Source organism: Sander lucioperca, chromosome 9 (assembly GCF_008315115.2).
Source record: "Sander lucioperca isolate FBNREF2018 chromosome 9, SLUC_FBN_1.2, whole genome shotgun sequence".
In the NCBI taxonomy this organism is placed as follows: domain Eukaryota; kingdom Metazoa; phylum Chordata; class Actinopteri; order Perciformes; family Percidae; genus Sander; species Sander lucioperca.
Window position 1 is genome coordinate 13,016,963 of NC_050181.1, and position 25,158 is coordinate 13,042,120.

General features: G+C 40.9%; 1 protein-coding gene and 1 pseudogene across 5 annotated transcripts; one reads left to right on the forward strand and one right to left on the reverse strand.

Annotated features, from left to right (window-relative positions):
• The first annotated feature begins 588 nt into the window (after window positions 1-588).
• rc3h1b (ring finger and CCCH-type domains 1b) lies at window positions 589-20,934 on the forward strand. 5 transcript variants are annotated; one of them, XM_031281101.2, is made up of 20 exons: window positions 589-751; window positions 2,088-2,495; window positions 4,290-4,410; window positions 6,118-6,357; window positions 6,495-6,670; window positions 6,934-7,134; window positions 7,589-7,721; window positions 8,066-8,184; window positions 8,948-9,060; window positions 9,179-9,424; window positions 10,154-10,368; window positions 10,468-10,877; window positions 10,986-11,141; window positions 11,295-11,450; window positions 11,765-11,987; window positions 13,384-13,477; window positions 15,241-15,337; window positions 15,764-15,976; window positions 16,816-16,922; window positions 17,055-20,934. In XM_031281101.2, the coding sequence occupies exons 2-20, from the start codon at window positions 2,265-2,267 to the stop codon at window positions 17,209-17,211; spliced, it is 3,408 nt and encodes a 1,135-aa protein (XP_031136961.1). In that variant the 5' UTR covers window positions 589-751; window positions 2,088-2,264; the 3' UTR covers window positions 17,212-20,934. The 5 variants fall into 5 exon arrangements, with proteins under 5 accessions (XP_031136961.1, XP_031136966.1, XP_031136963.1 ...); XM_031281103.2 differs by having other exon boundaries at window positions 590-751; window positions 16,819-16,922; XM_031281102.2 differs by having other exon boundaries at window positions 590-751; window positions 13,387-13,477.
• Window positions 20,935-22,139: 1,205 nt separating this feature from the next.
• On the reverse strand, window positions 22,140-24,397 carry LOC116037231 (annotated as a pseudogene).
• Between the last annotated feature and the right edge of the window lie 761 nt (window positions 24,398-25,158).

Sequence of the window (25,158 nt, forward strand, 5' to 3'; positions counted from 1 at the left end):
ACACACACACACACACACACACGTGCTCGTGCACAGTCCGCCTAATTGGGACTATGTTCTACTTGCCAGTTGTCACAATCCCCAGATGTGAACCAACCGGATCCGACTCTGGCACATGCTGCTCAGTTTTGGTGTTGTGGCTGTGCATGTGCATGCGACCCAATGTCCGTAGAGGGCGCCATTAGGTTGCACACATAGTTTACACACTACACTTTACATTAACAAACATCATGGACTAGCCGACTACCATTACATATCTTGAACCTAATATTCCCTCAACATTTTTGCACAGCCTGCATAAACCATACAGCCTTTTCTTATTGCTAAACAGTTTGTACATATTTGTTTAAATCATCATTTGTTTAAATCATCATATGTTTTATTGTAATAGTTCTATTTTCTATACAGTTCTTAACGGTGACACTGGACTACTTTGCTTTATTGTGTATTTCCTTTTAATACGTTTATGTATGCACCAACCACCAAGGCAAATTACTAAGTGTTAACGTTAGTTACTTGGCAATAAATCCTATTCTGATTATGATAAGCACATACGGCCAGACCACGCACAAGCAAACACACACGCACATCTTTCCCAGCTAGCTGTAACCGGCTAGCGAGTCTGTTGACGACTCGAGTTGACACCCTCCCCAAACCTCGGCAGCAGCTAAGCTGCACAGTCGACATGGCAAGAAAATATCGCAACAATTTCCTAAAAAAAGATGAAAATCTTCCAAGTCTTTTGGAATGAGTGAGTAGAATCGAGACTAATCATCTATTTGCCCTGATATAAACTAACGGTAGATGCTGAATATTTTTGTTTTAGTCACATTTATGACGCATAGCTATGGTTAGTTGTAGCTAACACGAATGGTAGCTAACCTTAGGCTAAAAAGCTAACCGCTACTAGAGGGAGGAGTATGGTTTGTTCGCTAGGCTGTTAGCCTTCTGTGCTCAGTCAGAGAAGAGTATTTGAGTTAGCTGCTTCTCAAAATGTGATGGAAACACAATCTTAGTGGGATTCTGAAAACTCAGACCTCAAGTAAATAAGTGTGCCTGGTGAAATTACATGCATTTGCAAGGCATTTGGGTTGCTGGGTAGTTTCGGATGCTAGCGTTACATAATCTCGCTGTTGCAAGTCAAATGGTGTCACTGCTTCTGCTCTTTCTCTAACGTTAGCTAGCTAGCTAACGTTATCGTTTCCTTGACCAATACACGAGATACAAACTAATGTTCTTGGCAGTGTACTGGATTCATAACCACAGCTACATTCCGAATAATGACTATCATGACCTACCAATAATAACTTTTAGATTATTAAGTTGTTGTTTTGTTATTTTTAAATCAGACGACGTTTGCTCGCTAGCCACCCATAGCTTAGCTTGCTAATAGTGAGCTAACGTTACCTACAATTAGCTAGCTAACGCATCGCCTCATTAACGTTAGATACAACATTATTGGGTGCATAACCAACCATTCAAATGATTACAGCCAAGATGGCAAACTCTTTGACCAAAGATAAAATTGTTTGTAGCCTAATGTTTTCTAACTCTATTCGCAAACATTAGCCTCATAATAAGTTAGATTGCGTAGAAGAACTCGGTTGTTAGCCTCTTCAGGACCCTTTGTCCATAGTCATAGTGGTTAGCAGCTTCTAAGTAGGCCACAAAGCAGTTGTTTTGGTCCTTCTCAGACGCTTGTTTCCTCTGTATCTTACAAATATGTGCTTTATTTATTTATTTTTAGGGTTGTGTTACGGCTGAACACCGTATACCAGCGAGTAATCAAAGCCAAATCGAACACTTTCGATTATAGATTTATAATATAGTAATGTATCAGTAACGTTAGTCCCACGAGAAATCTACTTTGTCATCCCACTGCCTTTTAATGCATTTCTCAACTACAGATGCACTCATACACAACACACCCATGTTTTGTTAATGCACTTAGATAATGTTGAAATTATATGTGATATGATAAAAAAGGATTAACAAGCCAACGTTACATTTTGACTTGTATGCAAAAAAATTGAATTCCTATTGGTGATTGGCACAATTTTAATTCTCATTGTCTTTCTCTTTTACAGTATGCATCACGCGATGTGATACAAAATCCACAATGTGTGAGGACATTTAAGAACAATTGAGTTCGGAAGAAAAATTCTTGATTCCAGTGGAATCTTTCATATATATTATTATTAGTTTTTTTCTCTGTGTTAAAGCTTAAATACATTTACACCCACTTGTCCCATCAACATATAACCATGCCAGTGCAAGCACCACAATGGACAGAGTTCCTGCTGTGCCCCATCTGCACACAGACATTTGAGGAGACTGTTCGCCGGCCCATCAGCTTGGGCTGTGGACATACTGTCTGCAAGATGTGCCTGAACAAGTTGCACCGTAAGGCCTGTCCCTTTGACCAGACAGCCATCAGCACAGACATCGAGCAGCTACCTGTCAACACAGCCCTGTTGCAGCTGGTGGGAGGCCAGGTAAGACTCCTGTTTGTGTTTATACACTTGCTTGGCAATTTATGACAGAGATCCTGTGTTGATGATTTATGCAGAACTTTGCTGATACTAGCTTGTGATGAAGAATAATAGCTCATGGATGTGTTTGAGTAGTGGAACAGTTTGATACCATTCCTATCTTGACAGTATGATGTTTTCTTTAATAAGTGTTTATGACTGTTACGTAGTAGCTATTACATGATGCACATAGCTTGGAGATTACTTTTATGAGTCATACAACAGTCGTTGAGCACTGACTTTAATTTTGTTGGTTTACTGAGTGCTGGCACAATCAGTGGACCTATATTTCTCTGAGGTGGTGATTGACCAACAGGGTGAGGCATAGCTAATGGTGATTTGGCTTTGTTGGCCAAGTTTCCAGGTATACACTGTATAATGTCAGTGTATCGACAATGAGCCTGTTGTGTGTCTGATATAGTCATGACTGTGATGTCTTGTCTCTTAGCTGAGTGCCTTGCATGTCTGTGCTCCTACAGATTAGTAGTATACAATGTACAATAAAATGAATATTCCCTAATAGAAATGGAAGTTGTTGTGATAGTACTGTACCATTGTCGTTAGGGCTGTGCGGTATGGAGAAAATCAAATATCACAATATTCTTGACCAAATACCTCGATGTCGATATTGCGACAATATTGTAGGGTTGACAATTGGTGCTTTCACAAAATATTTTTTATAATGAGATTTTAGATAATCATCAATAATGTTGATTTAATGACTAAGTGGGTAAAGGCAAATAATAGAACAGTTACAACAGTCTGGTAAGTTCAGAAAATGACATCACTTTACTGTAATACAACCTTTGAAACCAGGAAAAGACAACACTTACCATATTACGATATCCAAAATCTAAGACAATATCTAGTCTCATATCACAATGTCAATATAATATCGATATATTGCCCAGCCCTAATTGTCGTTCATTAAAATAATCTAATTTATCATTTGAAATGCCCAAGAGCTGCAGGTTGTTTTGATCAGTATCAAAGCAAATGATCCAAAGTGAAGATGGTTATTTAGATTTTTTTTTGGATAGTTTCATTGGATTCCCGATGGTTATTTAAATCAGTCCATTGCAAAGCTTGGAAAGTGAGGCAGCTGCAAAGCGCACAGCACAACCTAAGCATCAACATAGAAACATGATAAGAAATGCTTCACTCCAGTGTCTTGGCTCTATTTTAAATAGTGATTATTAGCATTGTCAACTGGTATAAGGGCATTTCAACAAGCCACGACATGCAGAAAATGGAGTACAATGCAGTTATTCTTAAAATGTTAAATCTGAATTTTCCTGTTAATTATATGTCCTTGCTTTTACCATAGTGTAAGTAGGTCCAGGGAAAACTGCATAAGTAGAGCATACTCTAGTCGTTACTTCTCACCACGCCTCTAATAGTACAATAAGGGAGTTCTTTAAAAATAGTTTTTAGGACAGAGGGCAGTATACATTAATATTGCCTTTATTCTAAATCTCTGGTTTTGTTTCAGTAGTATGTGCTGTTGAGTTTGTAGATGTTTGCAGCTTAAACACGTTTTATACATTTTACCATACCATTTAACTAGGTCACTTTTCTGCCAGAATATACTTGCACACTTGTACACACAAAGAGGTTTTTCAATATTAATTGCCACACTCAGTTGTGTTTAGCTTATTTAGCCAATACATTAGACAATTAAATGAAAATAGTGACTGTGTGGCTTGTACTATTGCTGTGGGTTGTCTTAATTATTTGCCTCTCTGTGTCCTGCTGCAGGTTCCTAAGGCTCAGCCAGTTGCCTTGATTACCAGTCCAGAGGACTCGCAGCATTATGAGGAGGCCCGGCAGTGTGTGGAGGAGCTGGCCCTCTACCTCAAACCTCTCAGCAACACCAGAGGTACTTAACACACACAACAAACGCATGCTTTTCACCTTTTATAGTTTGCTCTACCTTTATTATGATCTGTTGACACTCTTGCTGCCTTTAAAAGAAATGCTGGAGGTTGTTTTCAACGTGGGAAGTCCAGTACTCAATATTCTTGACATTCAAGTTGTTTAAGATGTGAGAATACTGCTGCTAGGTGACTGACAATGGACGTGGCCTTGTTCCCTTTTCAAAAATGGTGCATAAGTTTTGTTTGCATGTCAGTGACATGGCAGGAACAAGAAAAGGGTAGAAAACAGAAGAGTAATCAGTAATTTCCAAAGTGTAACATATGCTTATGTTTCAAAACATAAGCATATGTTACAAAGCATGAACTTGGAGCTTTCTGAAAATGTCCCCTTACAAAGTTGTGAATATGACATCATTAGGCCGTTTGATTAGGCTTTGAATACTTAAATAGCTGGTTTGGTTTGGAGTTTTTCCAGTTATCTATTAATAATGGAACGTCAATAAAAATAGAAAAGCAGAACTAGTTTTTATGTAAATATAGCACAGATACATATCTCATGCAGGTTTTCGTTAAAGTTTGTAAACGTGATTATAATTACATGGTGGAGCCAGTTTGGACAATAAGGCATGCATGTTTCATTAACAAAAATAATACTTAAGAGTCCTGTGTTGAACAAAATTTAAGGCAATGTTTTCAATGAGTGTGATATTACTATGCTGTTTATATGAAGCTTTAAGTAAATATGTCATTGTTTTCGTTCGGACCAATGGCATAATTTAAAACCTGAAGTTATATTTTCAAAGAAAGGGGGTTCAAAAGGCTCTTCCATATGTGGTGTGGTCAATGCCACCATAACTGTAACTGAGTGTCAAAACCATAATATTCAAAGGTCATAGTTGTTTCCTGTCTATTGATTCATCATTTATGCCTTCAAAACTTGTTGAAAAGAGATCATAGCACACCCATGTTGGTGTTTTTAAATCTAGTTTGTTTAATTGCAGAATTACAAAACTGCAGTAAATGTATTATGTACATTAGACGTGCGCATTTTGAGCAATTTCCTCAATCATTGGTCAAGGTAATAATTGAATATGATTGATTGAAAGAATGAATGATTAATTGGTAGAAAACAAAAATGATTGCTCCATTATTGATTAACCTTCAACGTATGTAACAAACGTATTTCTCGTTAAAAAAAAAATTTAAATATTTTATTACATAGTTTATTAAAACAAGGAAATTGATGGTTAAGTTACTTAGAATTGCTGCAGATTCTCCCACCCCGTCTGACATAATTCAGAACATTTAGCATAGTAATTCTGTTGAACCTACAGGCTTTATTGGAGAGCAAACATTAGAGACATGCAGGGTGCTTAAAACAAAGCCAGGCTCATTCTTGTATCAACAAAGAAGGTTGTAGCCTACAGATATTATATAGTGATATGTGCGTTTTGTTCAATGCAATTACCTGTTGCTAAAAGTTGTAAAAGGGGAAGTAGCCATGGTACACTCTTTCGATGTGAGGTGCAACTACATCCTCCAAAATGATCTCAAAGTTGAATCAGCAGCTCTCTAAAATAGTTTCAACAAAAACTAATCATTATGACCTTTGTGAAGGTAAGATTGACTGCATTATTTGCAGCTTATAAACTGGCAACTGAGTGTGCATTCCCTTGCTTTACCAGTTGTCCTGTCTAATCTCTTTCCAGGTGTGGGCCTGAGCAGCACGGCCCAGAGCATGCTGAGTCGACCCATGCAGAGGAAATTGGTAACTCTGGTCCACTGCCAGCTGGTTGAGGAGGAGGGTCGCGTTAGAGCCATGAGAGCTGCCCGCTCTCTGGGTGAGCGAACCGTTACCGAACTCATCTTGCAGCACCAGAATCCACAGCAGCTCTCCTCCAATCTGTGGGCCGCTGTGCGTGCACGAGGATGTCAGTTTCTTGGCCCAGGTATGTTGTTTTCCATCACCTGTGAAGTGAGTCAAGCACATTGCAATTTTAAGAAGAAGCAGTACGTATATCCTCTGTAAATGTTGGCTTTTGGCAATCCGCTGTTACTCATGGTTTTTATGTTTTTCCTTCCCCAGCCATGCAGGAGGAAGCTCTAAAGTTGGTTCTTCTTGCTCTAGAGGATGGCTCTGCTCTGTCCAGGAAGGTGTTGGTTCTCTTTGTGGTCCAGAGACTTGAGCCACGCTTCCCGCAGGCTTCTAAGACTAGCATAGGCCATGTGGTGCAGCTCCTCTACAGGGCCTCCTGCTTCAAGGTATGTCACTGACAGAACTAGAAGAAACTTTCAAACAAGTTTTGTGGCAAATAGTGTACGTCAAGTGATGCCCGTTTTCTCAATTTTAGAGCAACCCTGGCTGGGCAGATACCTGAGATGTTTTTTGTTTTTTTAATCATTGCTTATCAAACACTGTGTTTGGTGGTCATTAAGATGTTCTCTGCAAAAGAAGCCAAACAGAGTAAAAAAACTAACAAAAAAAATTCAACTCACTCTTTCCTTCTTCCTCTGTGGCTACCTAGGTGACCAAACGTGATGAAGATTCATCCCTGATGCAGCTGAAAGAGGAGTTCCGTACTTACGAGGCTCTGCGGCGCGAGCATGACTCTCAGATAGTTCAGATTGCCATGGAGGGTGGGCTGCGCATCGCACCTGACCAGTGGTCTTCTCTGTTATATGGAGATCAGTCTCACAAGTCACACATGCAGTCTATCATAGATAAGGTGTGTGAGAGAAGTAAATGTTTGCTTTTGTCTGTATCTCGTGTGTTTGTTTCAACATCATGGTACATAAAGGTATATTTCATCAGTGTTGCTAACTTGGTGACTTTTTCAATAGATGTAGCAACTTTTCAGACCCTCTTAGCGACTTCATTTCTAAAAAGTGACTAGTAACAATTTCAGACAGTCAGCCAACACAACCACTAATCTTTATGCAAGTGAAATGTGATGATGTCACCAATATGCATCATATGCGTCATCTGGCAACATTTAGCGACTTTTGGAGCTAGTGCCAGCTACTTTTATTGGAAAAGAGTTGGCAACACTACATTGGTTATTTGTCTGTTATGCTATTCATTGTTGTTTCTTAGCTCCTATATCCTAGATAGAGAAATCCCGTCTGCCATAAACCTGGCAAAGCATTTACTCTGTTGTTTTTTTTCTGCTTCCGGCATAGCTGCAGACCCCGGCGTCTTTTGCTCAGAGTGTCCAGGAGCTGACGATTGCCCTGCAGAGGACCGGAGACCCAGCCAACCTCAACAGGCTGCGGCCCCACCTGGAACTACTGGCCAACATTGATCCCAGTCCTGGTAAGAAACAAGCACACTTCAAGAATCTTGGTTTTGTAGTGATGTAAGGAGTAAGTCAATTACATGCAGTTTCATAAGCTGGAATCCAAACGGTAACCTTTGCATCTTCTCAGCCCTCTCTCTCTCTCACACATTGTGTATTGTTCCAATATATCTTGTCTAAAAATGCAATGCATTACAGTTTAACTGTCCATCAAAACATTGTTTTCCATGTTAGATTTCTTTGGGGGGGGCTCACCCAAACATATTTTGTGTATCTGTATTTATGTTTTATGAGACAAATAACTGCCGTCAATTAAAGTATTTAGATTAAAGTCTGTTTTTCTCGTCTTCTGTTTCCCCAGATGCTCCCCCTCCCACATGGGAGCAGCTTGAGAAAGGGTTGGTAGCAGTGAAAACAGTGGTGCATGGCCTGGTGGACTTCATCCAGAACCACAGCAAGAAAGGAGCTGACCCTCAACAGGTTAGTCTATCCATTGGACCACCATCTCTTGTATGTTGTTTAATTAATCCAGGCTACACCCATGGGAAATTATAGTCCAACCACCACCATAATTTAAACAACAAATGAGGGAATATATTTTGAAAGAATGTTGTTCATCACTTGTAGAAATACACATGACAAGCTGTTAAGGCTTGTGGTGCTGAGATGTTTTTTTCTTTGATTTGTTACACATCCTTCAACTCTGAGGTATTTGATTAAAAAATGTTGTGACAATAGATTTTGTCAGTATCACCCAGACCTAACTGTAATGTTTAGTATCACCAATATTGAGTGTTAAAGGTGCTCTAAGCGATGTCACGCGTTTTTTAGGCTACAACATTTTTTGTTGCATACAGCAAACATCTCCTCACTTTTCGCTAGCTCCCTGTCCCCTGAACACACTGTAAAAAATCGCGGTCTCCGTAGTCAGCCCAGGCTCCACAAACGGCAACAAAAACAAACTGGCGCGGTGGCCGGGCCGGCTCAGTGGGTAGAGCAGGCGCACATATATTTAGAGGTTTATGCCTCGACGCAGAGGTCCAGGGTTCGAATCCGACCTGTGACGATTTCCTGCATGTCTTCCCCCTCTCTCTCCCCTTTCTCACCTAGCTGTCCTGTCAAAAATTAAAGGTGTAAAAAGGCCCAAAAAATTATCTCTTTTTTTTTTACCAAAAAAAGTTTTACCATAATTGCACAAAAAGTTGTGTTCTCTACTTCAACAATACTTGATGTCTCTCTTTAGCCTCCTCAGCACAGCAAGTATAAGACATACATGTGTCGTGACATGAAGCAGAAGGGAGGCTGTCCTCGAGGAGCCAGCTGCACCTTTGCTCATTCTCAGGAAGAACTGGAGAAGTGAGTCTGACAAATATCAACATGTGGCGTTTAGATTAGATATTGCAGTTGAAATGAAACCATTTTCACACCACCTAGCGTTTCTTAGACATTTTATACTGCATTTTATGTTTGTCAGGTATCGTAAAATGAATAAGCGTCTGGCAGCGCGCCTCCCTGGCTCAGGAGGGCTCATGCCAGATGAGGGCCTTCCTCTCGATGTAGCAGTGACCCGGAAGCCTTCACCCCTCACCAACGGTAGTGGTGGACACTCTTTGCCCCAACTCATTGCCCGTGGCACCGACACAGTCTCATATGAACTGTTGCGTAAACCCATGAAGATGGATGGAGGGAGTCCCAGTGCCCCAGGATCACCACCTGATGGGTCAGTATAACATTTTTATTAAAATAGTCAGCAGCCAAAGAACAGGCAACCTGTGCCATGAAGTCTGCAGATTTCTTTCTAATGGGCACCAGCTGATTGCACTGTGCAGGGTTAGATACATCCTGAAATTTAGTTTGGACCTGAAAATATTTTAAAATTAGAACTTGGACTCTTGAGAAATGTTGCATTCCTATAAATTAAGTTAAATTGAAATACTTGAAATTAAATTTGCAGTATTCATCGAAGAGAAGAAAGTTGTATTTAAAAGTATGGCCTGTTATAAATGAAACGTTACACCCCTCACCCTTTTTTGTTAATGTATTAATCGTGAGTTGTGGTATCTCCTCATAATACTGCATTTATGAAGACTGGAATATGCATACACATTCCAGTCAATTAGCCTTTCTTTCAGTCAACTTCCACTCAAATAACAAATTTTCCATATTGTCTGTTGCTGTCCACACCTCTGTCAAGTGCAAACAATAGTCAGTAGTACAATCAGTATTCACTTGGTATAGGTCAGTAGTTGCTCATGGCGTGTCTGCAGAGGAGATAGTACATATCATTGTTCAAGCCATAGAATAGTGGTTAAGGACAAAAAATGTCTGCAGGTTGACAATTATTCATTGGCACATAGTTGTTGTTGTTGTTGTTAACTGGCATACTTGTTTGTGACCTATTGACTATGAGCCTGTTATGTTTTCTTTAATCTGACATTTATTCCTGTAGTATGGACCCTGGGCTACCCAAACCTGGTATGCCTCTGCCACCTCATGCCATGGCCCACCAAAGGATGCCAGTGGACCACCTCTCTGGGGTGAAGCACATGCCTGTGGTAGCCAGGGGTTCACCAGTGTATACCCAGCCACCGCACCCTGAGATGTGCTATGACACCCGCCCACCACCTTCGGCTTCTCAGTATGACCCTCCACAATACCCCACAGGTAGGGCTCTTCTTTGTTTCTGACTAATGGAAATGTTTTTTACTTACATACATCATTTAGGAAAGTGATATTAATAATTGTCTGCTATTTTTTTCTCAGGGTACCCCTACCAACAGCAACCACAGTATGTCCCCCGGGATTACATGCGTAACCCTCCTCCCCCCAGTGAGTCAGGACCCCCTTACCAGGACCCCTACCCTGGCTACGGCCCTCCAGAGCGCCCCTATCAGGCCCCTCACTCTGGTCCACCTTTCTCTTACCCTCATCCTCCACACCATGACCGAGGTCGCCACGGGACCTACACTGGCCCACCACCTCCCCCACAGCCTTATCCATCTCAGAGGGATGGCCTGGTCAGAATGAGTCCCGCACCTCTGGATATGCCCCCACCATCAGCAGGACAGGCTAACTCCCTTTATCACCAGGAGCCCAGTGCCCGTGATAGATACCCTCCAGATGGCTACTATACACAGAATGCTCAGCCTCCACCCATGAGGGCTTATGGAAGGGTGAGTTTGTTTGGATTGTGCTTTAATTATTTGTGATGCCAGCCTAGTTTCAAAACACTAAAATAAATGCTAGCAGTTAGCAGCAATATTTCTGTGTGTGTTTCGCAGGGACCATCATATAGTGGTTCACAGCCCAGCCTGGACTACCTGCACCGACGTCGGCAGGAGCTGTTATCCCAGCTGGAGGAAAGGAAGGTCATCTCCCCTCCACCATTCGCTGCCTCCCCCGTTTCTCATCCCTTCCCCAGCGACTACCCTCCAGAGGTTAGCACTATGTGAATTTCATACATCTCTGAGACTAGATCAAATCATATACATGCATTAAACTGTAAACGTTGATACATTTAAAGATTCAAGAACTGTAAGTACATGTAAGTATTAGTGACAGCACTCTCTCTGTTTGTTCTGTGTCTGCAGTATGGCGAGGAGAGCTCCAAAAACATGGTGAAATGCAGAGAACCTGACTATGCAGGGCAGTACTCTCCCTGGTCTTGTGAAACCATTGGCTCCTACATTGGCACAAAGGATGCCAAACCCAAAGACGTTATGGTTCCTGGTACCATGGACATGATGGTGAGTTCAGATGGATAACTCTGTTTTTAACCATATCAGTATTTTGGTTGGGAAAATGATGCATTGTGGTTCTTTCTTTAATCAATCAGCATTGATGCACAAAACCTGAAGGGGACTATAAACTTAATGACTAAGCGATTGAGGTGATGTTAATAATTGCAAGCTAAGTTATTTGATTAGGTTTGTTTGACCAAGGGTAATTCACCAAAAAGAAAGTGTTTGTCAAGTAAGTAAAGAAACATGTTGCCACCTTAGCCTCTTCCTCAGATCTCTCCATATCCTAACCCATACTAACTGTACCCTGTGACTGACAGAATGCGGAGGCTAAGGGTCTGAGGGAACCATCGCTGGAGGCTCCTCGGAGGGGTGCAGAAGTCAAAGACGATGACCCTATTATCCCATTTGGCCCCCAGCCTACCGTGTCGCGCTTCGGTGCCATCTCCCGCACCTCAAAGATGGGCTACCAGACCGCAGGCCCTGTGCAGGCTATGGCCTCCACGCCCCAGAACCCAAGCTCTAAACATATGGCCATGTCAGGTAAGAAACAACATATTAATGTATAAACCTATTAATATCGAGAGTTTGATCTCCGTTTCTCGTGTCAAAAAGCATAATCAAGTCAAATTTTAAATACTAAAATATATCAAAATGATTAAAACCAAAAGGATCTTGATTAAATTGGATGTACGTACATATACATTTGTACCATGTGACTTTTTTTATACTAAAATCTTAAAGGTGCAATATGTAATACTAACAGTAAGTGTTTAAAATAGTTACTGCAGTACAAATTCAAAATACTGGAGAGAGTCGTCTCCCCAGACTCGAAGTTGCCAGGCTAAGACCGCAGCATCCACAACAATGTTGCTAGACGCTTGTCTCACATAACCAGACATACTTCACAGCACAGCGAAGTAGCTAACATTAGATGCTGGCTATATTGTCAGTCATCAAAGCCTGTACTCACGCGGAGCTCTGTACCCAACTGACAGGCACACTTTTTTGGCTTAGAATTACAGTAGGAACCGCTAAAAACACAACAACCTCACCGTCCCCTCCACTCGACGGACAGATACAGTTCCTAGACTTAGAATTACGGTGAGAACTGCACACTGCAAACTCACGGTCCTCTCTTCCCAATTTACAGCCCCCCTCTCTTGGCTTAAGATAACTCACCGTTGTCGGCTACGGCCGTTGAACAGGCTACACGTTGTAAACAGCCGTGGCCCGCTTGTCTGGTCCTCCGGTAATGTTAGCAGTTAGCAGGGTTAGCATGGCGCCGTTAGCCAGGACCAGTCGGGATCACTTTACTGGCTGTCTCAATTTGTTTTTGCGAGTAACCAACTCGGGTGCTCTAGCTATATAATTCAATGTGAGTACACGAATGTTGAAATGACATAAAATGCCCGTCCCTTGTAGCCGTGATAAGTTAGCCTGAAGCTAATGCTTACCAGTTCAGGAGGAAATTAGCCAACTCAGTGTCCTTTTGGACTCTAAGCTGTCTCCATCTTTCAAATACATCTCCAATATTTACCCGGGGTTTGTTACGTCTCTGGTCACGCATCTGTTAGAAACATGACATTTTTTTTTAGGTTGGGTAGAATCTATCTCTGTTGATCCTGTTCATTTGTTTGCTGCTTTCATGGCTGTACTAACATTACAGCTGGCACAGGCCAAAACACAAACGGAAATTCTGTCACGGAACGGAAATTTCAAAAGGAGAAAATACTGCCCATTTTTGGATTTATTACAGTAAATATATTACATATTGGACCTTTAACCTATTCATATAAAACTGTACTCATTTTGTCCACACTGACCACTCCTACCTCTTAAACCAAACTTTTGTAACATGTCTATTTCACATAACTGTGGTTTTTAATCATTACAGTTTGCTATGAAAACATCTCTGACAACCATTTTACTACCTCAGCAGAATACACATATGGGAGCCATGGAGGATGGGGTGGAGCTTCATACCCCTCCCACCAGACTGCCTCCTCCTCTCAGGGACATTTCAGTGAACGGTGAGGCCCGCGCTTGTTTTCCTGTCATGTTTTTAATATTCATATGATAATAGTTATCACGCTTCAAGGAAAATATCAGAAATGCATGTATGAAAGTTCTTGACTTATAGCGATACAGTGAGGAAAATAAGTATTTGAACACCCTGCTATTTTGCAAGTTCTCCCACTTAGAAATCATGGAGGGGTCTGAAATTGTCATTTATAGGTGCATGTCCACTGTGAGAGACATAATCTAAAAAAAAAAAATCCAGAAATCACAATGTATGATTTTTTTAACTATTTATTTGTATGATACAGCTGCAAATAAGTATTTGAACACCTGAGAAAATCAATGTTAATATTTGGTACAGTAGCCTTTGTTTGCAATTACCAAGGTCAAACGTTTCCTGTAGTTTTTCACCAGGTTTGCACACACTGCAGGAGGGATTTTGGCCCACTCCTCCACACAGATCTTCTCTAGATCAGTCAGGTTTCTGGGCTGTCGCTGAGAAACACGGAGTTTGAGCTCCCTCCAAAGATTCTCTATTGGGTTTAGGTCTGGAGACTGGCTAGGCCACGCCAGAACCTTGATATGCTTCTTACAGAGCCACTCCTTGGTTATCCTGGCTGTGTGCTTCGGGTCATCGTCATGTTAGAAGACCCAGCCTCGACCCATCTTCAATGCTCTAACTGAGGGAAGGAGGTTGTTCCCCAAAATCTCACAATACATGGCCCCGGTCATCCTCTCCTTAATACAGTGCAGTCGCCCTGTCCCATGTGCAGAAAAACACCCCCAAAGCATGATGCTACCACCCCCATGCTTCACAGTAGGGATGGTGTTCTTGGGATGGTACTCATCATTCTTCTTCCTCCAAACACGGTTAGTGGAATTATGACCAAAAAGTTCTATTTTGGTCTCATCTGACCACATGACTTTCTCCCATGACTCCTCTGGATCATCGGCAAACTTAAGACGGGCCTTGACATGTGCTGGTTTAAGCAGGGGAACCTTCCGTGCCATGCATGATTTCAAACCATGATGTCTTAGTGTATTACCAACAGTAACCTTGGAAACGGTGGTCCCAGCTCTTTTCAGGTCATTGACCAGCTCCTCCCGTGTAGTTCTGGGCTGATTTCTCATCTTTCTTAGGATCATTGAGACCCCACGAGGTGAGATCTTGCATGGAGCCCCAGTCCGAGGGAGACTGACAGTCATGTTTAGCTTCTTCCATTTTCTAATGATTGCTCCAACAGTGGACCTTTTTTCACCAAGCTGCTTGGCAATTTCCCCGTAGCCCTTTCCAGCCTTGTGGAGGTGTACAATTTTGTCTCTAGTATCTTTGGACAGCTCTTTGGTCTTGGCTTTGTTAGTAGTTGGATTCTTACTGATTGTATGGGGTGGACAGGTGTCTTTATGCAGCTAACGACCTCAAACAGGTGCATCTAATTTAGGATAATAAATGGAGTGGAGGTGGACATTTTAAAGGCAGACTAACAGGTCTTTGAGGGTCAGAATTCTAGCTGATAGACAGGTGTTCAAATACTTATTTGCAGCTGTATCATACAAATAAATAGTTAAAAAAATCATATATTGTGATTTCTGGATTTTTTTTTTTTAGATTATGTCTCTCACAGTGGACATGCACCTACGATGACAATTTCAGACCCCTCCATGATTTCTAAGTGGGAGAACTTGCAAAATAGCAGGGTGTTCAAATACTTATTTTCCTCACTGTAATTGCAAAGCAGTTGTGTTCATGTCTTACTGTATTTCACCCTCACAGCCTACCTATGGCAGCCCCAGACAGAGAACAGTTAAAGATTGAGCTGCAACAGGTCAACCAGCAGATCAACCAACAGACCCAAATGCGAAGCATGGAGGTGTGTATGCTCTCTAACTAACAAGTGGACCTAGGGAGGTCTGGAAAGTACAGGAATTGATTTGATAAATTCTACAAGATTTTGAAATATTTAAGTGCAGAAATTGTTTTTAAATTCCAGAGGAGATGACTTCATGTTTTAAGTATTTATATCTGCTATCATTTTACATAATTGATGTGTTGACGACATGGGTGCAAGAGCTCCGTCTACAGGTGGCACTTTGTCGCGCAACCTGGACACCAGTAAAAAAAAGTCCAGTCAAAATAAAAGCGGTTGCCAATCATGCTGCCTAGTCACTGTCAGAATATTAGCAACACTGAATTATCAAAAACAGGTTTTCCATTTCACACTGCACTTCTTCTGAGTATTGCCAGAAATTTCCAAATTGCACAATCATCCTCTTCACTTCCTGCCTCGCCATTACAGGCTGCCAGTAACTCTTTACTGCTGCAGAGGGAGGCCAGTGCATTGGCAGGCCAGCCTGGGCAGCCCAGCCAGAGCCAGGTGTCAGTAGCTCAGCAGCAGGCCAAGTGGCCAGCAGGGGGAGCAAGTACAACAGCAGTCTCCAGTGAACAGCTAAGCATGGAGCTCCACCAGGTGGAGAGAGAGATTGGCAAGAGGACCCGTGAGATGGCTTTGGTAAGGGGGGTGGGCTGTTGAGCAACAAAAATGGATGCAACCATGTCTAACCATGTATGCAGAGAGAAGCTGAGATATGGGGGGAATTATTGATAAAAAAAAATGACCTGTGATGATTGGAGGAGGGGATACTTCAGAACATCCCACTGGGGCCCCAACAAAATTGATACTCAATGTATTACATCACAATCTCTGGACAATGCACAGGGTAATTTAATTTTCTTTAAGAATCTTTAGCTTCTCCTGTGGCAGCTGTGTTATACCACCATTAGTCTATACCCTTGATGTTCAACTTCCGGGATTGCTCCCGTGCAGCAGCAAATTCCGCCGGATGCATGTATTTTCCGTTTCCTTCCGTTTTCTTTGTGTTGGAAATTTAGATTAATGAGGACTATTATTGACTGCTCCTCAGATCTCTGCATGGTAAATTGAGACAGCTAGCTAGACTATCTGTCCAATCTGAGTTTTCTCTCGCACGACTATTTTGCAGCGGCTCTGTGCAGAGTTTAGCGCCACCCATGACGATTCTGATTGGTTTAAAGAAATGCCAATAAACCAGAGCATGTTTTCCTCCCATTCCCGTATGCTATGTAGACCCTCCTTCAGCGTGCTTTGGAGGAGGGTCTGGCAAAGCGAGACTATACCACCATACACCTTGTTATGCCACTAGGACAAGTGCTGTATAATAGTTGTAGTTATCTGGGCCATGGCTCAAGTCTTAAAATATAGTGACTGATTTAGAATTCAGTTGGATCAAATAAGCACAATGTTTTGTCAAAAACAGAATATGTAACTTGGTGTCTTTTCAGCAACTAATTGTGTTTTGTCCATCTCCAAACCAGGAAAACCAAGTAGCCCATGATGTTCAGCAGTACAAGATGAAGACAGCAGAGAATGGACAACCAGAGCACAAAACTCAGCTGGAAGAAATCTCCCTGGCTCTTGGGTGGGTAAACACGTACTTGAACATAAATATGTGTATATTCCCTGAACATAAATGTGTTTCATCATAAGCCTGACCACTTCCCAGTATTACTTGTTCTCACTTGTTTGTTTGTTTTCTCTGTCCTTAATTCAGCGAGGTGTCAAATGGCTCCAGCAGTCTGCAAGAAAGTGCAGTGGGCGGGTCCATGCTGTCACTGACCAATAAGACGTCTGCGATGAGCCTGTGCTCTGATCCAGGTGCCACTGGGTCAGAGATGCAGAAGAATGGCGTCGTCCATTCCTGCTCTTAGGCAGTACACACTTACACACAGACACATACATACACACATGCACACACTCAAGATGCTCAATTGAAAAGCATGCACAGGCACACATACACCCATTCTATTTAGAAGATGAGCAGTATCTGCCGTGATATGAATTTTCTTTCTTTTTGTTCTGTGAATGAGCTTTTTTTAATGACTTTCCTTGCCTGGAAACCAGAGCATATGATAACATTTCTTGTGTGTGTTTAATTATTTTCTTTTCTTTTTTGTACTGGGATTATAGATTAACAAGGCTCACAATAGATATATCAGGAAGAGAAAATGGTGGTGATGTTGACAGTTGTACTGGTAATTTCGTTCAAAAAGGATAGGCCTATTTCATCCTTAATAAACACAAAAAAAAAACATAGTCAAGTATTTGATCGATCCTCTCCAGATAAGATTTTTGATTTAGTTGTACCAGCATACATGGAGATGAACGGTTAGATACAGAGGAGCAGATTAACAAGCACTTTCACATGCACTCTGAGGAACATTCTTGCAATCTGGCGATCTATGAAGGTATTGTAGGAAGCGGCAGAAGTGTGTCACTTGGTTCTCAACCCCAGAATCGTAAAAAAAAAAAAAAAAAAAAAAAGTGGTTGCCCAGGTGTAGATGGTCTGAGGAGGGAAAATCAGTACAATATTTCACCAGTATTCAGCTGAAATGGATTTGCAAGGTGTTTCAGAAATCACTTTTGCACCACATGCACGTCCTCACCTGCCACAAGAAGTATGGTTTTATTAGTGCATTTTATGAACACATCATATGTCTGTTTCATACTTGAAAGCAGTATATTATATATTTAATTGAAGCATTCTGTTTTAAAGATTGCAACAAGTGTTTTTGATAATAAGCTTTCCACGTTTTCTATAAGGGAATCTACTATGTGCTTCTCTTGGTTGTGATGTGACCTAATGTGGTTTGGTTACAATGCCTTTCGCCTGTGCTCCTTAAGGCTGCATTCAGTCCGATTGCGTTGTGAGATTTTTCACAGCATGCTCAAAAATGTCGATTTTTTTTTTTTGGGGTGAATGCACGTGATCAGGCTGAGAGAAAGTACATCTTTCTGCCTCAGGAGTCAGGCGAGTATCTTTATAACATAGGTTAAATAAGGATTTCCCTCCTCAGAGCTTCTCGTCTCACCACTCAAAAGGCCTCCCCATTGGGATTATCTTGTCATTTGTTCTCCTAACTTCTATGAAGTTGCCTTCCCTTGTGTTTTTTTTTGTTCAGTTTTATCTTTTCATGCTTTACGTTGTTACGATTTGGGGTGTGTGGCTTACCTAGTGAAGGCTTTATAGAGCTTAGCTGAAAGCGTGTCCTCTGTCATAAAATGGTTGAATTTCAAGCAAAACTCAGACTTAAGGGTAACTGTTGTAGCGTTTTTAGCTACACAGTACATTTGAAATCATGTTTACAGCTGAGGACATTAGTGTTGGTCACTGAGGGGTGAACAAAACAAACGCAAATAGCAGATTTGATGAGTTTGTTTATATCGCATTGAATATATTTAAGCATCTTTATTGGCGAGTATTACAATATTCTGTTTAGTATCACATTTTCCTTTTCACACCTTGATGTCATCATCACCACCATTACCACTGTTATTGCTCTTCCTCCATCATGTAAATTGTTTACTGCTAATGCTCAACATAGAGCTCTTTGCCTTTTGTAAACAATTGGCATGATTGGCTCCAGTTTTACAGCTCTGCTGAGAGCTAGCGAGTCCTTGTGTTTGAACGGTTGGATAGAGGAGACGCTCTGGGTCAAGTCATTTACGTTTAACGTTGAGCCTTCGTTTTGGTCAGACGAGGGGTACTGAAAAACTGACAGTTTGACAAATCCCTGATAACCGATGAGTCATAAATAAAGACACAAATGTTTTGTGTCTCTCATCTGGGTTGTTTGATGGGCATCTCTTTCAATTTGTCAGCGCCACGATAGTGGATGTTTGGGTTTTTCTTTTCTTTTTTTTTTAATTTTTCCTACCACACTTCAAGCCTCTGGCTGCTCCTTGCTACATTTATTGTTTAGGTACACAGCTCACTTATACATATGAGTATGTATACATACATTAATATACTAAAGCACTATTAATGTGCCACCTCTTATTTTACTCGCTCAGCATTTATATTAAATGATCTCTACTTAGAATCAGCAAAATGTTTTTGTTTCTTTTCGTTTGACTTGTTTTCTGTCCACTGGTTGCCAACACAGACTTTATCCTTTCCCAGACGAAGGACTTCTGTGCGCATTGATGTGTGTTCACTTAATCTTTTGTGTTCAAACAAAGATGTTCTTTATAGACTATGCTTCCGAAGACAAATTTATGGAGACGTTTGTGTGTGATAGATTGTATTGTAGAAAATGTACCCTACGTTTTTCTCCCCCCCCACCCCTCTCAGAGTGTGCTGTACTGGGTAATAGTTCTGAGGTATTAGAAAGGTGTTGGGGTTTTTTTTTCCCACCCTTGCCCCCAAGAGGATATTCAGGAAGTCTCTGATGATAGGTTGGCCTTAAATCCTCTGGCAATGCTCCTTTACATTGTCCGCTATGGGAGCACAAGGCGATCTCAAAAATACTAATTGGCATGATACAGAGTCATACAGATGGACTCTACTGTAGTAGATCTCCCCCCCCCCCCCCTTCCCTTTTGAAAATGTCATGTAAAACAGCAACATGCAATAATGCAAATCTGTCAAGATTTGAAGCAAAATGTGTTTTATTAATTTTTTTTTCTAAGGAAATGTTGACGTAGCTTGGTTTGTAGTTCTTTTCTCTATCTCTTGTTTTCTGTTTCTGCAATAGTTGAGTGAATTTACTGACCTGCAAGTCTTACAGTCTTTAATGCATCATCTGACCTGATGTGTAGTCAACAGCTAAGAGTATGACAGTTACACACTAGTTTGGTTCTTCTTTGTCAAGTATTCACAAGAAATCGGCCCACCAGCTTAATTCTGCTGTAATGTCATGAATTGGCAACACATGGTGTTAATTTAATATCACTCTCTCTTAAGTGCAAGTCAACCAAAACTATGAATGCTGATTCTACCTGATAGGTCCCTGCAGGTCTGAATGAGCCTAAATGGCTTTAGCTTAGCAGAACTGACATACAAGGATGCATGGGGTGGTTTACTATGTAGTAAATAGCAAAGATGTTCATTTCAATCTCCTGTGTGTTTTTGTTTCTGAGTGGAACTGCTGCCTCTGCCCCTCATTTACATAACCAGTTAACCCCTCCACTCCCACCCTTGACCACTGAACTCTGTTACTGCTGTTTGAGGCTCACATTTTATTCCCTGACTTTCTGGGGAAATTCGCAAATGGCTATTTTATATGATTACTCCCTTGTAAAATATCTCTTAAATTAAGGTACAGGTTTGATTTCAGCAAGAAAAAAGAAGTTTTTATATGTATATTATACTCCATTAAGGAATGTCTAGAATTATCTTCCTCCAATGTGGATGTAGCCATTATTACGCCATTTTATGACTTTGTAAGAGAATTCACTGTGTGAAAATTGGTTTGCATTTTTGTATAATACAATCTGCTTTTTTTTTCGTTTGATACGAGAGGGAGGTCAAACTGGAAGTTTGAAGAGAGAAAAAAAAATGAACCTGTGAAATTGAGAAAACAAAGTGTAACTTATGTACAACAGTGATTCTAAGCTGAGGGGAAAGGATTAAATGATATTGCTAACTCGGGATGTTTGTGTCATTGTTTAAATTTTTAACAGAGATCAAGAAACTTAAGCTCTAGTTGAACATGTCTTTTTATTCCCCCTGACCTCCAGACACTTTTTGTATTAGAGTAAAGTATGTTTTGGGTCAGTGCACCTTGATAACATTGGCGTGGTGAAGGTGCAACACATTTAACTTATTTAACCAGAAGAAGTTTCTGCTTCTGATATTAAGGGACTTATCAATGAGTAATGTTTGTGTACATTTTTACCTCATCAGCATGGACTGAAAAAAACATCACACGCATACATCAACCAACCAATTAATAACCAATTATTTTCTTCTGTCAATAGGAACAATCTGAAATCATACCGAGCATTGACAAACTGAAACATCTAACCAGGTACCAGGATCCTAATGTACCCACCTCGTGGAGCTTTCGCGTCTGATGATTGCTCTGCATAATGTGCACACGTTCATGAAAATGCTCTCATGCCCGCCACTAAACCGGTTTAGGAACACTGGTTTAGGAACACCAGGATGATGCCAAATGTCTTCTATTGACTTGCCCAATCGCCCATTCTAAACATTACTAAAATATATGGAAATATCTGTGCAGAAAGAACAGCAGAATATCACCCACTATAGGGTTCAGAACTTAAGTGACAGGATTTCAAGAAGCATTGAAGCAGTTCGGGAAAGGGTGTCATTACTCTTTCTAAGGGCCTTAGTATTTATACATTGATCGGTGTGTGTTATTTTACCTACCACTAGTAAGTCAGACTATTTTTATTTTTTATTTTAAATAGTGTGAAAGACTTAATAAATGTGAAATGTGTCTGAAACACTACTGTGACACTGGTGTAACAGGATCTTCACCCTAAGGGTTTTGAGGGGGACTGTTTGTTGTTCTCTCTGCCTTATCCCTGTGGTATATTATTACTTCTACTTAAAGGAATAGTTCAGTATTTGAGAAAACAGGCTTATTTGCTTTCTTGCTGAGAGTTAGATTATAAGATCTGTCCCACTCTCATGTTTGCACTGTAACAGCCAGGCTAAGCTGTTTCCCTGTTTCTTAGCCAAGCTAAGCTAAGCAGCTGCTGCAGCTTCATATTTACCGTACAGACATGAGAGCGGTATCAATTTCCTCATCCAACTCTCAGCAAAGAATGCAAAAAAAGTGTAATTTCCAAAATGTGGAACTAATACTACTTTAAGTAAATCCTCTCCACCACTGACGCTCAGTAATAATCGTTATCTCATTATTATGAATGGCCCAGCACCAGCCCTGCCCAGAAACACAAACATCATTTGAGTCAAACTTTTCTCTCAAAGTAAAAGTGTGCACCTGCCAAAGGTGATACCAAATTTGAATTTGGGAAGTTTGTGCAATTTCATAACATCCATAACCAATGAAAATTAGCAGGCATTAGTGAATTATTTCTGCAGTAAGTACTGTATGCCTTCTGTTACTCCACATTTGCTGGATCCCAGGACACACGTCTTCCATCGTGCAAGTTCTTTATAGTCTCCTGTCGTCCTCCTCCAGCTGGAATCCAAACACCTAAAAGAGTGTGAAGAAAGGGTATTGAAAATGTAAAAATGATCAGTACAATATTAATTATAATAAATATAAGTTGGAAAGGATATTAAGATAATTACAATTTCAGACAATTTTCTTTCTTCTGTCAATGTTTTTTACAACTCACTCTCACTCTCGTTTTCTACTACACGCTCCTTTTTGGTTGACTTTGGTAATGGCTCTATTCTAAGAGGAATACAAGAATAATACTGTGGTGACAGAAATTTGACCAACAAGTTTATTTTTTTATGTGGATACTGAAAGTTTTGACTGAGGCTGTGCATGTATTTTGTACATACATATATTTAATTGACTTCCATTAAATTATATTTATAATAATAGAGCGGAAACACTGCAACAGCATCTAAACCTGACTAGATATGGCAAACTAAAATACAATGCCAATACAATTCCCATTAATTGTCATAAATATTACCTGGATACTCCAGCAGATGCAGATCTGAGCAGGTGTGCATCCATACTTCTGTGCCAGCTGGATAATAGTGGGGTCACTTAGTGCCTGACCCTTGGCCAGAGGGCAGTACCCCTGAAACGTGATACCCTGCTGACGGCGGTTCTCCATCAGCTTATTGGGCTGCTGGTACGGATGGTACTCCACCTGATGGTGTATGCTATTAGTTGATATAACAATGCTTATCCTAACAAGCCGGTACGTTCCGGTTGAGACTTGTGTGACCTGAATGAGTCTGTCCTCTTTTGGACACGGATCATGTCTATCTCTGGGCTTTTTTCAGAGAAAAAAACATTTGTGCTTTGTGAAATTACTTGATTAACATGTGGCACCACAGTACAGTCCTGCTTTAACTGTTCCAGGTGGTGAATCATAAAGTTGCTAACCCCAATAGAACGACACAACCCTAAAATAACAAAGAGTCAAATGTGTCACACATCGGCCTACATTATGTTGATTTGTTTCTAATTTCACAGGTCGAGATTACCAATACAATTAAAACAGACATTTGCACCAACCCTGGTAAATCAATGACCTATTAATGTATAAATAATTAAGTTGAATTTCATTGGGGCGCCCTCGTAGCTCACCTGAAAGAGCGTGCGCCCCATGTTACTGCACCGGCCACGGGTTTGATTCCAACCCGTGGCCCTTAGCTGCATGTCATGCCCCGCTCTCTCCCACTTTCCGGCCTTAATCTGTCCTATCAAATAAAAAAGGCAATAAAAGCCCAATTTCATTTTGTTTTTACGCTGTTCAATAAGTTCTTCCAAAGCTCTCCAGGACTCAGCTCTCAGTTCTCTGTTGGAGCGACCTGGCTGCATTGAGTCGGGCCAGTGCAACATGTAGACATCTGAAATGGACAGACAATGACTTAAACACAGATGAGGCAAGTATGAGAGAAGTTTGAAAATCAACAGACAATAAATAGGAACAAAACACAAAGAATTTCCTTATAATAAAACTTGATTTTTTTTTCAGTATAAAAAGGAGATGCATCCTTTCACTTCTTACCGAGATGTTTCTGAAAGGCCTTTTTGGCAGTATCATATCCATAGTCCTCTGGCCAGAGGTTATTGCCACACGCCACACTCACAGACAGCATACAGAACAGTCTCTTGAGAGAATCCTCCCACTTGGGACATGGCTTAGAGAGAGGGAACAGACACAATTTGGACCATGTTATGCTTTGACGCTGCAGTATCCTGCATAGTCGACAGTGAGAGGCTGACATGTATGTTGCATAATCCACAATTATTTTAATGGAACACACATCTGGCTGGTTGCATTTCTATTTACAGGTGTGTACTGTACTGATAATGTTTCAAAGACACTTTTAAAAACATCAAAATGATACGTATTCCAAGTATTGGCATTTGCACCCCATTTGAAAGTTTCACTGTGGGTAAAGTCCAGTCTTGTGCAGAAGACATGGTTTCTTGGAAGACTGAGAAGAAAAATAAATAAACCTGCACAATCAGTTATCCCAAAAGTGACTGCCAGGAGCTTCTTTTGTCAGTCCCTCTTATATCTTAGGTTCCATCCACCTATTTATGCATGTATAGGCAACAACTGACTGAGTGCTTTACTTATGCACACCCAGCATATAGTCTCTGAGCAGGTGTGCTATCTGGAGAACAGTCGGGTTGCTGAGGACTTGACCAGAGGACTTTACCCTTCAAACACAATTCCCTCCTGACGACAGTACTACATCAGGTGATTGGGCTGCTGGAAAGGACGGTACTCCACCTGGTGGATCATATTTTTTTTCTTTTTAAAGATTATTTTTTGGGCTTTTCCACCTATAATGGATAAGACAGCTAGGTGAGAAAGGGGAGAGAGAGGGGGAAGACATGCAGGAAATCGTCACAGGTCAGACATGAACCCTGGACTTCTGCGTCGAGGCATAAACCTCTATGAATAAACCTCTAAGTATATGTGCCACGATCGTATCATTTTTAAGATGCATCATAGGCATGTTATTGCATGTAGGCATTACACCATGTCTTGCGCAAAAGCCATGGTTTCTTGAAAGGCTGAACCAGCCTGACTGAAGCAAAAAAAAAAAAGAAAAAAGAAAACCCTCAAAATCAGTCAGTTCTCCTCAAAGAGTGTTCTGTTGCTCGTGAAGCGACGCTGCCAGGGGTTTCTTTCTCACTGTCCCTCTTATATCTTAGCAGAATACCTAGCGGGT

Bases quoted from the DNA above. Each gene is read 5' to 3' on its own strand.
- rc3h1b (XM_031281101.2), top strand. From the start codon at position 2,265: ATGCCAGTGCAAGCACCACAATGGACAGAGTTCCTGCTGTGCCCCATC. The intron at 11,988-13,383 runs GTAAGAAACAAC...TTACTACCTCAG, and splicing joins TAAACATATGGCCATGTCAG to CAGAATACACATATGGGAGC. The intron at 15,338-15,763 runs GTGTGTATGCTC...TCGCCATTACAG, and splicing joins CCCAAATGCGAAGCATGGAG to GCTGCCAGTAACTCTTTACT.